The 12,664-nt window shown below is 49.6% G+C and overlaps 7 protein-coding genes across 7 annotated transcripts; 5 read left to right on the forward strand and 2 right to left on the reverse strand. All coding sequences in view use genetic code 12, as the record gives it.

Moving 5' to 3' along the window:
* Positions 1-1,308: 1,308 nt before the first annotated feature.
* CHT3 (Cht3p) lies at positions 1,309-3,108 on the forward strand (the record flags this gene model as incomplete). Its single annotated transcript, XM_034158466.1, has 1 exon — positions 1,309-3,108. One exon carries the CDS (start codon positions 1,309-1,311, stop codon positions 3,106-3,108), a length of 1,800 nt encoding a protein of 599 aa, XP_034014643.1.
* Positions 3,109-3,399: 291 nt separating this feature from the next.
* Positions 3,400-4,113, reverse strand: DIURU_000549 (uncharacterized protein; the record flags this gene model as incomplete). Its single annotated transcript, XM_034158477.1, has 1 exon — positions 3,400-4,113. The coding sequence occupies one exon, from the start codon at positions 4,111-4,113 to the stop codon at positions 3,400-3,402; it is 714 nt and encodes a 237-aa protein (XP_034014644.1).
* A 354-nt stretch (positions 4,114-4,467) lies between these two features.
* DIURU_000550 (uncharacterized protein) lies at positions 4,468-5,073 on the forward strand (the record flags this gene model as incomplete). Its single annotated transcript, XM_034158489.1, has 1 exon — positions 4,468-5,073. One exon carries the CDS (start codon positions 4,468-4,470, stop codon positions 5,071-5,073), a length of 606 nt encoding a protein of 201 aa, XP_034014645.1.
* Positions 5,074-5,183: 110 nt separating this feature from the next.
* VPS36 (ESCRT-II subunit protein) lies at positions 5,184-6,929 on the reverse strand (the record flags this gene model as incomplete). Its single annotated transcript, XM_034158500.1, has 1 exon — positions 5,184-6,929. The coding sequence occupies one exon, from the start codon at positions 6,927-6,929 to the stop codon at positions 5,184-5,186; it is 1,746 nt and encodes a 581-aa protein (XP_034014646.1).
* A 1,010-nt stretch (positions 6,930-7,939) lies between these two features.
* HYM1 (Hym1p) lies at positions 7,940-8,974 on the forward strand (the record flags this gene model as incomplete). The annotated part of the gene is made up of 1 exon (XM_034158511.1): positions 7,940-8,974. One exon carries the CDS (start codon positions 7,940-7,942, stop codon positions 8,972-8,974), a length of 1,035 nt encoding a protein of 344 aa, XP_034014647.1.
* A 747-nt stretch (positions 8,975-9,721) lies between these two features.
* Positions 9,722-11,413, forward strand: PUT4 (Put4p; the record flags this gene model as incomplete). The annotated part of the gene is made up of 1 exon (XM_034158522.1): positions 9,722-11,413. One exon carries the CDS (start codon positions 9,722-9,724, stop codon positions 11,411-11,413), a length of 1,692 nt encoding a protein of 563 aa, XP_034014648.1.
* Positions 11,414-11,907: 494 nt separating this feature from the next.
* MRPL27 (mitochondrial 54S ribosomal protein mL41) lies at positions 11,908-12,438 on the forward strand (the record flags this gene model as incomplete). Its single annotated transcript, XM_034158533.1, has 1 exon — positions 11,908-12,438. The coding sequence occupies one exon, from the start codon at positions 11,908-11,910 to the stop codon at positions 12,436-12,438; it is 531 nt and encodes a 176-aa protein (XP_034014649.1).
* Between the last annotated feature and the right edge of the window lie 226 nt (positions 12,439-12,664).

The following is a 12,664-nucleotide window of genomic DNA, read 5'->3' on the forward strand; positions in this document are numbered from 1 at the left end:
AGCGAAAAAAAGTGCTGGTAAATTGGCTGCGAAAGGAAGGCGCCCTTCACCATTCGAGACCAGACACCAGCCATTTGAAGGGATTGCGCCCTGTACGTGACGCGTACGTTGCGCTTGGTTTACCCGAACCACTGTTCCGTTACAAATTATTATGGGGGTGGGAGGCGTTCGGGGCTTTCGGGGATTGTCCGCGGACGGGTAACCCTTGGCGAGGGACCCTGAGCCTGAGGGGGATCAGGGGAAGTGGTCATTATTGGCGTCCCTCATCAATGGGTGTCACGGACGCACCCCCGACACGGAGCAAACAGGTCACGAAATTAGGGTTTACAGAGTTTATAGGGTTCACTAGTGGCAATGATTTGATCGTCGTCGTCGTTGCTGTGTTTTCGGAGGCGGTGATCGTCGAGATGCATTGACTAAACTGTATCGGTGAGCCCTGCCCGCAGTAGCCTTATTTCAACAACAATACGATACAGGACGATGAAACCAGCCATGGGTCTGGTAATATGTGTAGAGTATGATTAAGTCGATTTGCAGTTGCAGAAGCTCTCAGGTTGAGCACTCGTGGGGACCCCTAGGGGGCTAAGTCGTCGCTTCACTGGGGACAAAGAAAGTACTGCACATAAGCTAAAATTGTCACAGAATTGTCTACTGCGCACTCCATGCCATACAAAATAAAAAATAGTACCTTCAGGGCTGGTTACCGAGCCGCAGACCCTCCGACAATGGCGCGATCACTAAGCGGCCAGGCTTAGCCCCAACTCGCCGTGCCGTCACTGCGGCACACTAGGAGTCGGCAATTGGTTACCCGTCAATTTCTTTACCAATCACAAGTAAAGGTCAGTACCGGGGCTAGTTATTTTAGTGTGGTCTAGTTAGGTTCTAATCTGTGGCTACGGCTAGTGCCGGTATACAAGCCCTGCACCCTTATGCACGCCTACGGTTGACGTGAGCGTACGCGCACCCGCTTCTCCACCATGGCTGGTTGCAAACTGCGGCGAGCACCCACGAGGAAACCCCGACAGCGGAATAGTTATTATTGGGGAACGCAAGCACTCTGGGGGTGGGATTATTATTTTCTCGTGCTTGCATCTCGAGACGCAGAACCCTGGCGCCGCCATGGCGTTCGCTGTCGCCAGGGTTGACGTTTGCTTGCCTGCGTGCCCGACGCCGCCAGCTCTATATAAACATCGGCACCAGCACCTCATGTTTGTTCTCCATCTCAACCGTCAGTCAGCTCGCTCTGGTCAATTTTAAATGTTGGTGCCTGTGTTTGCTGCGGTCGTCTTCACCCGCATCCTTACGGCGATGGCGTTTTCCGCCTCCGCCCTGAACAACATCGCCGTGTACTGGGGCCAGAACTCTGGGGGTGGCCAGCAGCCGTTGGCCGACTACTGTGCTCGAGAAGAAGTCGATATTGTCATTCTTTCGTTTCTCTACGGGTTCCCCAAGATGATGCTCAATTTCGCCAATGCCTGTGAAAATACCTTCACGTCGGAAGGGTTATTGCACTGTTCGAATATTGCTAACGACATCAAAACGTGTCAGCAAAACGGTAAAAAAGTGTTGTTGCTGTTGGGTGGTGCTACCGGTGTCTACGGCTTTACTTCCGATAACGAAGCCACCGAGTTTGCCGACACTTTGTGGAACTATTTCGGTGCCGGTGACGCTGGAGTCGAACGTCCGTTTGATGACGCCATTGTCGATGGGTTTGACTTCGATATCGAGAACCAGAACCAAGTGGGCTACCCCGCGTTGGCCAACGCCTTGCGCCAGAAATTTGCCCAGGACTCGCTGAAACAGTACTACTTGGCTGCTGCTCCTCAGTGCCCTTACCCTGACGCTTCCGTGGGTAATGTCTTGGCTCAGCTGGACCTCGATTTTGCATTCATTCAGTTCTACAACAATTACTGCTCGCTTGGTCCCAATTTCAACTGGGACACCTGGGCGGATTTTGCCGCCAACGTCGCTCCCAATAAGAATATTAAGTTATACGTTGGTTTACCCGGTGAGGCCCGTTCCGCCGGTTCTGGCTACCTTTCTGCTGCCGATGTAGCCGCCAAGTTGCCGCTGCTGGTGTTGCTGAGCCCTGCCTTTGGGGGGTTCTCGTTCTGGGACGCCTCGCTGTCGATCGCTAATGTCGATGCCCAAGGCCAAAATATGGCCCAATCGCTTAAGGCCCTTGCCAACGGTGCCTCCCCCGCTCCTCAACCTCATTCGCTGTCGAGCTCTTCGCTGACTACTACCACCACCTCCACCCTGTCTACCATTAACCCGTGGCAACCCACCACCTCCACCACCTCCACTCTGTCGACCACTACTTCAACCACGTCGTTGCTGTCGACTATCAACCCGTGGCAACCTACTACCACTTCGCTGACTCTGACCACGGCCGGACCAGCGACCACTTCCTCTTCGTCTTCGGTTGAAGCGCAACAAGTGGCGCCGCTGTCGCCTCTGCTGCTGCCGTTGCCGCTGTCGCTGAGTGACCTTCTTGGAGGCAACAAGGGTGTGGACGTGACCCTGTCCTCGCTGAGTGACGTGGTCCCCAGCCCTGAACAAGCCACTACTGAGCTGACCACGGAAGCCACCACTGAGGCCACCACGGAAGCCACCACCGAAGCCACCACCGCTGAAGCGACCACTGCCCCCGCTTCTGAATCTAATTCACCTCTCCCTGAATCTACTACGTCCGTGGTGCTGCCGGAAAGCATCGACGTCGTCGACCCTAGTACGGCCGTGCTGGAACTACTGTCGACAGTGCCGCCAGTGCCGGAACTGACGGAAGCGTCCCCCGCCGAACCCACCGACGCCGACGCCACCACGGAAGAAGTGTACGAGCCCACCACGCTCCAGACGTCATCGATCAGAGTGGTCGATGCCTTCCCCACGTCGTCGGTGGTCACCACTACCGAAACCCAGGCTGACGGCCGGGTGGTAGTGGTCACGAGAACCGAGGGCCACACCGTGACTCAGGTGGTCACTGAGGCCGCTCTTCAAACCACTCGTGTTAAAGTGATGACGGTGAAGAAGCCCACGACGGCGTTTAACACCCGCACCACCACCGCCATGACCACGCGTTACATCACCACGTTGTACCGTCACTAGACTCACTAGACGTTTCTCTTCTTAATTTGTACCATAGACACATGATAGATTCAATAATACATTATTTAATGACACTAAGAAATCTAGCATTACGTCGTTAATATCTCGTACTACACTCGCTCAGTGGGTTATATTACTTTATTCAATTAAAAGCCTAGTCAACGTGAATCATTAGGTCTACCTTCTATCTTCTAAGTTCGACGTTTAAGTGCAATGATACATTGTTTTCATGAGACGTCTTTGATGACTAAATTTTATCAGTATATTGTAGGTATCATAGATGCTAGTGTATCATTTTAGTGAGAGTTTGGCCATTGCTGCTTCGACACTGGCTTCACTCGTAGCTGGTGGAGCAAGCGGGTGACGAGTATCTAGCAATCCAGCAAACTCAGCCTCAAGGCCAAGTCCAGTAAGCTGTTTCACTGCGAGCCGGTTCATATGGATCCCCGTACAGTGGGCAAGGGCATCGCTACCCACTCGGAGCTGGACATGGACCATGGGGACATCGGTGGTGTTCCACTGCTTCATCCCCTGGTCACTCAATGGATGAGGACTAAACAAGAACATATAGTTAGTCCTGAGGGTTTTTGGAGCCCGTTTAAGGTTATACTCATAAATTCCAGCTAGTTCTCTCACCACTTTAGCGCCAATCTTGGTCCCGACATTTTTGCACTGAGCGATCACCAGCACCTGATCTAGCTCTTTTTCATAATGTAGCAATGATGTCAGGGGCGGCTTTACCAGTAACTTTGGTAGTTTCGCCTTATACTGGCGGAGATTCCATCTACCGATGATATCGACGCCATTATCGTAGGCCCCACCCACGCGCACGAGCTGGTGGCAGTGGAGGTACTGGGTCATGAACTCCTTGCACTGAAGCTCGTATAGCGTTCCTTTATATACCGTCAGCCCGAGGTTGATGTTGTGGGCGGCACAGTACTCGAGGTACGCCGCCACCAGCTGGATCAGCAGTGCCGCCACCCCCAGTGCTCGTCGGGTCAGCATACGCGTCGCGCCCCAGCGAGAAGTGGAGTAGTATAGCCAAAGAGGACACACTGTCACCATCGAAATCGATCGATTTGTTTTAGAAATTTGAGTGTGTAAATAGGTTCATAGCACTAGAAACCAAATTGTAATTGATATTAGTTATCAATTGAGCTATGACAATCGGATGAGTGTCCAGACGCTAGAAGCTATAGGCTTGATGGAAAACGATTTAACGAACTTCTGTTAACACAAGAAGCGGTTCACTGAATACTTACAAATTACTTCGATAAGCTGATTTACTTTTTTTCTAGGTGTCTATGATTTCCTTCAGTTGTGCCAATTGTTCGGTGCCGCACTTTTCGGTCGTCAGTGATGAAGGTGTCGCTAGCATTTGTGGTGGCGATGGCCGCCGCCCACGCTCCCATCCTGCTCTACGCTCGGTCTGCTGGTTCAGACGTGGCCGTAGGCACGGTTACCGTTGACGGAAGAAGTGTCAATCTCGATAAGGCCGAGACTGAAGGTGCTGGCCCCGCGTGTGTCGGCACTAAAGATCTCGCCAACCACGAGTGTTTCGGGTATACCGAGTTATCGTCTGACTGGGGGGTCGATGTGTTTTTGGATAAACAGGCCGAGATTGCCCGCCTTCTGATCCGCCAGGGCCCGGGAAGAGTGTATAAGTTCCGCGAGGAGCCCCAGCCGAACTTGAAGGCCTGGGCCGTCACCAACCGCAAATCGCAAGACAGCAGTGAAAAGCCTAAGGAAAAGAAAGGTCCTCATACGGAAAAGAAAGTCACCAAGAAAACCATCGTCGAAGAAGATGAACAGGGGAATAAAGTCGAGCGCGAAGTGGAAATTGAAGAAGAAGTCATTGTTGACGACCGCCTGTTTGTCCAGAAGTACTGGGTGTACATGGTGATCCCGTTGGTGATGTTCATGCTACAAAAGGACCCGCAGAATCAGAGACCTAAGCAGGATTAATACGATCCTGATATATCATAATATACTTGAAGTGTTAGTCTAGTGATTTTCGGTCTATTGATGCTATAGTATACAATATAGGACGTTATTCTAGTAATGCAATGTAGGCCTCAGAATGTTAATCCGGAAAGGTCATTGAGATGAGATGATACTGGCGACGGTGTGGCTGTAGGTTCACTCGAATCAACTCCATCACCAAAGGTATAGTTGGCGAACGATACGAGGGCGTGAGACCGGTCAAATTGTGACTTCAAGTGGCCACTAATCTCCTGCTGTTGTGCTGCCAACTCCTGCTCAACCTCAGCTTTAATCGGTGCCTCATCAACATCATAGGCTTTCGGATCAAAGATGTTGAGGAAATAGAACGTTCCTTCGATGCTTTCATCGACAACCACCACTCCGGCGTCAATACACTGATCGAGCTCTTCCATGGCGATATTATAGTTCCAATTGAATTGAGCACAGATCTCGGCCACGGTATTACCTCGGAAGAACGGCAGCACGTCGTGAGCAACACTGCTGGCGCCAGCAAGGGCCACCACCCAAGTATCCCTGATCCATTGACGGTGTTGTTGTTTCATAAACTTGAGGATATCTTCTTGATAATTCAGTCCGTTGGTGGGAGCCACCACCGCTGCTGACAGGTACCGTTTAAGCACCAATGGAAGGCGAAGCTCGGTGAATTTGGCGATGGCAGCGTCAAAGTCAGCCGCAGAGATAAGCTTAACTCCGAACCCTTGAGTAGTCACTAAGTACCGATTATACTGAGTGAATAGTTCCTGGGTGGTGATCATCGCTGACCTCTTGGTAAGCGCATGCTGAAGACAGTACTCACTAATCGCCCGTGCCAACTCAGGGATATACAGCGACCCCAGCGTTTTAAGCTTTACCGGCGGCTTAATGAGCTCAGTACGCTGTCCCGTAAGCTTAAGCAAGTCCTCATACTTGAACATAAGCTGTTCCAAGTCGTCGAGTGACGTTGTGAGCACCGTCTCATTATATTGTCGTCGCTGTTCCCCCAACTGTTCAAGCCCCAGAATGCCACCACCATGTACTTTAGGTTGGTCACTGAGTGCCGGCAGAGCTCTAGTAGCCCCCAGATTAATCTTCCCCTGAGCTCGTAACTGGTTCCAGTGGATATCGTCCAATATTTGTTGTAAGTGGCGACAAAACTTAGTATCCCCTCCCTTACGGAACGAGAGTTTGATGTAAGGTTTATCCGGAGACAGGTACTCCACTTTACCCCCCTCTACGATGATTTGCGGAGCGTCAGGTGCCGCCAGCGGCTTGGTAGTTGTCGTCGGTTTCTTCAACGGCGTGCCACACATTTCACACGTTTTCATCGACGGATGGTTGGTAAACGTACACAGCGGACAGTTGTGACTGCTAGTAGTTTGATCGTCCTGTTTAGGGGTCAATTTGACGTCCTTTGGTGACGCTGGTACCCCACAATTGGCACACACAAGTTCGGCGTCATCCAAATATATTGGCCTTGAAGTGTTGTTAAATGAACAGATTTTGCACACCCACATCACTGCCAGCGGTGAGTTAGTTGCAGTAGTCTCGGAATTTGATTTAAGGTATAATTTCACCTTTGGGCTGCGTTTCAAGAAGCCGTCGATTTTCGAGAACGACGTGACATTGGCGAGGTCCAACGCCATATTATGGTCGGGAGCATCGTTGTCAAAGTATATGAGGCGGAAATTGGTGAGATAGATGCGTCCGTTCTGGCGGTTGACGATTTTCGACCGGCCCTGGTATACGCCGATATGGTCACAGATATAGACGGTATACTCGTCGGGGAGTAAAGTGGGCCGGTTCAGCACGTTGGCGTAGATCTTCTTCCATAGATCCATCGGCCTAGGGCGCCTGGCTGTTTAGTCTGGTGGTATGGGGGCACACGATTAGTGATCGCCGCTCGTCAAACTGTGGCAACCGTTGCCAGTGCGCGCTACTAACCGAGAGGTGTAGAAACAGTGGATGGGAATCAGACAAAGGTACGAGTCGATCCGTTTCAATGATTGTTGTAGTTTTTTCATTCATCTCAGGAAGACGAAACTGTTTCAAATCAAAATAAATAATGTCATGATTTGCCTGATATATTCGCTTGAATCGTAGTTATAATTGATCTCTGTGTCAATGTGAAGGAAGTAAGGAGTGAGAGATATGATCAATTCATTTTCTTAAATAATGGGATTTGTTTTATCCCGCTAGCAATAGTATATTTCTTACTCTGTAAGAATTGAGCAGAATCACATATTGTTTACCATGAGTATCAGTGTGCCTCCATACGAATTTGTATAGATAATCTCCACTATTTGGTAAATTTGTAAAAACCTAGAAAATGAAATCTAAGACGAAATATCCAACGGGGATCATACCATCTGAATTCAGTACGAATCCCACTTCAATTTCAACTCAGTCATCCTCCTTTGGGTACCGTCTACTCGCCGACGAAATTAACTCGATTCGGGGGCGCGTCGCTGGTTGCGGGCTCGGTCGTTGCTAATGACGACTAGGGGGCGGGAAACAACGAGTGAAAAATCACTCATCGCCACCGATATCAGGGATAGTAAATCTATTATTAGTTTTGTATTCAAAAGAGCTTTTCTCTATGATGATTGGGAATCGAAATACTGTTACTCTGTTGATGACAAATACCGAAGAATATACCCCCAAATGCCCACTACGCGTACCTTCCTCAATGGAAACCATCAAACACAACTCACATTTACTTAATAGTCTCACTAGTAATAAACCCAAACTCCTGAAACACTGCTAAATCCTAAATATCCTTCTCTGATCTCCCCCCTTCTATCGCGCACTATCCCCACGCTAGAGGATCGACCCGCACCCAGGTACCACCATGGCGTTTCTCTTTAAACGCAACCCCAAGACTCCCGGCGAGCTCGTACGAGCTTTTAATGATCTGGTGGCCAAGCTCGACGATAAAAAGGGCACGGGACCGGAGGAGTGTGGCCGTTATCTCAAACAGATCAAGGTGATCTTCTACGGTGATGACGACACCGAGGTGGTTCCCGACCAGGCCCAGGCTTTGGGAGACGAACTCCAGCACCACGACCTGTTATATTTGCTTGCCACCAACTTACGTAAGCTTGAGTTTGATTCGAGACAAGATACGGCGATGGTATTTGCGGCGATGATGCGACGAGGACCGGCGACCACGTTCCCCAAACGGGCGGAAATCAAAGTCACCGGTGACTATATGGTTAACCAGCGACCAGAGATCCTCCAGGCTCTCATTAACAGTTGTGACGACAGCGACGTGGGGCTTCTAGCGGGCCTGATTCTCCGCGAGTGCTGCAAATACGAACCCGTATGTGGCTACGTGATGAGCCAGCCAAAATTCTGGCAGTGGTTTGGCGTGGTGCTTCGGTACCCGGTGTTCGAAGTGGCTAACGATATCTTTTCAACGATAAAGTTTTGTCTTACTACTCATAAACCGATGGCGCTGGCATGGCTCGTGGCCAACTACGATAAGTTTGTCCACCACATTAACGTGATGATCACCGGTCAAAACTACGTGTTTAAACGTAGTGCGATGAGATTCATTCTGACGTTAGTCCAGGAGAGGGCTAACCAGCAATTCCTCACGCGCTACTTTGATGACCCTACCAATTTGAAAGTGGTGATGATGAACTTAAATGATCAGCTGCGCAATTTGGGAGTGGATGCATTTAATTTGTTCAAATACTTTGTGGCTAAGCCGAAGAAGAACCAGAAAGTATTGGACATTTTAATCAGAAATAAGCACCAGTTCATCGCGCTATTCGATAGATTCAACCCGCCACAATCAGACCCAAACTTTGCGGACGAGATGACCTACGTTAAACGGGAAATCGCCCACTTGCCCGACATCGGCGAAAAGCCGCCAGCATAGCACCTTTGGAAATTTCCCCCCCAATTTTCACTCAGCATTAGACAATGGCATATATACAATAGATTCAAGCAGTTCACGTCGGAGTAAACGCCGTGAAAGTCTCATTGCTCCTCCCCTCTTTACCCCGCGCCCGTCTCATCAGGACCATTTCCGCAAACCAGTACCATATCCTATGGACTTTAACATGCGAAATTTGCAATGTTGATATCAGATGAAATTCTCGCTGTTGATGCATTTCAGTGGCTGCTCGTATAATTCACGAGAGACTCAGATTGTGACTGATTTGCTCATGCCGCCAGCGGCTAGGTGTGCTTGACGGTGACACGTTCCACTGCTTATATTACCCCACATTCGGTGAGGGGTGCGCGGCTGGCAGCGAGTGGGGCCATCACGAAAACGACCAAAAAGAGGAGAGGAGGTTTCCGAACTCGGAGCCAAACAGGGTCATCCATGTATCCTCCACAGTCTGATCAACTCTATCTTGCATTTAGCGGCTGGCTATCTGGCGTGGTATCGACAGGGGGCTATCTGGCGTGCGGTTGTCTGATAATGATAAGCCGTGAATTACACGTTTAGCTGCAGGATCTGCGTCCACTAGATCCATCGACTGCATAGCCGCTAACGCACCCACAGCCATGAAAGTGACGTCTTGCCCTGGTACGATAACTGGAGTGGGGTTCATCCCAAAAACGATTTAAAACGGCAACTTCCGCTACTTTTAACTCTCTCTTTAATTAATTGCCAAACATGTTTGGAATCGATAAAGAGAAGGCTCAGGTGAGCTATGACATCGAACAAACGCTGGAATATAGTGACGACAAACAACCGCCTAAGGACTTCCACGCCAAGTTGGATAAGGACAAATATGGTGAGACGAAAAGAGGATTAAAGGGGCGTCATCTTAATTTGATGATCATTGGTCAAACTATCGGTACCGGCTTGTTTATTGGGTTGGGGCTGCCATTGTATACCCTGGGGTCGCTTTCATTATTACTTGGTTTCATCGTGTGGCTGACATTCGGGGTGATGCCATTAATCTTTGCTGCTGCTACCTTCTCGCTGTATTTACCAATCCCCGGTTGCTTCCTCCATTTGGGGGCACGGATTGTTGACCCTGCTTTTGGTTTTGCTGTGAACTACATTTATACTTATACTTGTATGATGTTTGTTGCCCTCGAAGCTACGGGGGTGGCATCAGTGATCCAGTTTTGGACGGATATCAACCCGGCTGTGTTCATTGCCATTACCATTGTCGTATGGTTTCTCATTAACATCTTTGGTGTAAGATACTACGGTGAGATTGAAGGGGCCTCTGCTTTCCTCAAAATCGTCCTTATTTGTGGGTTAATGATGTTTGGTCTCGTGGCTATGTGTGGTGGTAACCCCAAAAACGAAGTGCTTGGTTTCAAGAGATGGAACCAAGGCGGCCTTTTCCGAGAATTCCTCGTCACTGGCTCAACAGGACGCTTTCTCGGATGGTGGAATGTCTTGATTTATGCTGCTTTCGCTTGTGGTGGTCCCGATCAAATTGCTCTTTTGGGTGGGGAAATGGAAAACCCTCGTAAACAGTTGCCTCTGGCCGCCAGAGCTACTTACTTCCGCATTTGCTTATTTTACTTTGGTGGCATTTTCTTTATGAACTCGATCTGTGCTGCTAATGACCCGGTGCTTGTGGCTGCAAAGGAGAACGGGTCCTCGGGGGTATTGCTGTCTCCCTGGGTGATTGGTATCCAAAGTTTGGGAGTGAAAGGCCTTGCCCTGGTGGTCAACGCCGGCGTATTAACTCTGGCATTCTCATGTGGTAACGGCTTCCTCTATGGGGCTACTCGTTCGTTATACGGGGCGTCGTTAGCTGGCTATGCTCCTCGCTTCTTCTCCAAGTGCTTGAAGAACGGTACTCCCATCTACGCGTTGATCATGTCGTTGGCCATTGGTTGCTTGGCTTTCTTGTCGTGTAACGATGGTACTAACGTCGTATTCAACTGGTTCATCAATTTGTCCACTACGGGGATGCTTTGTACCTATTTGCTGTTGTGGATCATTTATTTCAAGTTCAAGAAGGCAGTGGCAGTTCAAGGTACGCCGCTCGATTCTCCCGAGTATCCTTACTACCGCGGTCCCCGCTGGCTCCACGATTACGTCGCCTACTTCTCGTGTGGCTTTTGTGTGGTGGTCTTGTTTTTCAACGGGTTTTGGGTGTTTTTCCCTTCGAAGTTCACGGTGCTGGACTTATTTGCCCTGTACTTCGCTCCCGTATTCTGGATCGTGCTTTATGTGGCGTGGAAGATCTTGAAGCGGACTAAAGTACGGTCGCCTGAGGAAGCCGATTTGACGACGGGGAAGCAAGAGTTTGACGAGTACGAGAATGAGTTTTTGGCGAAGCAGGAGGAGAAGCGGAAACCCGGGTTCATGGGGTTCTTACAACGGCTCATGGACTAGAAAAAAAAAAAAGGGTATCTGGCATACCTATTCAAAATGATTCATACTGGTTTATATGACATACACACTGTACTAGAAAAGGAGACTGCTTAGGCCCACGATATTGTTTAAACACAAATTGAGAATTGCTACTGCTTAAATACCCATTGTAACTACCACTATCTACCACTAATCGCGACGTCAAACCGACAGCACTCGGAACACCAAGAGGGCCCAGCTTAGACTCAGTGTACAAATCTTCGCCACTATTTGAATTTTGACCTCAACACTAGCTCAGGTCTTCTTGGACTTCAGCACGGTGGTCTCACGCTAGTGGAGATGGCTGGGAATCAGACGAAAGTGGCCACCAAAAATCAACGCCATAACTGAAACCAGTATGAAAATAGCTCTTGTCCACCTTGAATGATTTGATATAAAATAATGCTACATTTCCGGCTAGTTGTCTCGCCGTCGTTCTTGTCTACCAAGTGGTGCGCGAAAATTCTTCCACCACGATGAAGGCATCGGCTGTCACTCACTTCCAGGCCACGACCGCGGTGGCGCTCAGACGCCCGTGGCAGACGTTTAAGGACGGTCAGATATGGTACGGGATGGGCAAAACCGGTTCCAAGCGCCACCCGCTCACCACCAAGCAGGGGAACAAGCACTACTACAAAGGTACGGGTTCGCTGGGCTACGGTAAGCTCAACCGTGACGGCAAGTATATCGTCGACTGGACCAAGGTCAGAACCTATGTTGTCCCCGCTGACTTGCACCTGACCCCGCTTAAGGCGTTGGTTTCCCCTAAAGTGCCTCAAGTGTACCAGAAATATGTTGGCTACGACGACGGGGCCAAGAGCGCTGACCTTGCCTTCCAGAACCTTGTTGATTTTGTCGAGTACGGCGAGAACTATAACGCCGTCGATTTGGAGGAATCAGGCTACCTCGAGGAGTTCGTCAACCCTAATGCTGAGGTCGAAGCTGTCGAAGCCCACCCCGAAGCGGTTGCCGAAACCAAGGCTGGTGAAACCACATCTGTCCAATAGACCCTATCTACTTGTATATAATGCATTGACGAAAGAAACATTCGGGATTGTAGTACGGTTAAGGCGTGTGTATGTGATTGCTCAATCAGGCCACTCTATGAAACCAATCCAAGTATAAGTAGATAAGATTATCTCTACTAGCTGGAAATAGCTTCTCCTTTCTCTCGTAGAGTGACTATCACTGTTTCATCGGTTTTCGCCTTTAGTGTTACGAGTGCGCGACTGA

This window comes from Diutina rugosa (genome assembly GCF_008704595.1).
Source record: "Diutina rugosa strain CBS 613 chromosome Unknown scaffold55_size80579, whole genome shotgun sequence".
Lineage (NCBI taxonomy): Eukaryota > Fungi > Ascomycota > Pichiomycetes > Serinales > Debaryomycetaceae > Diutina > Diutina rugosa.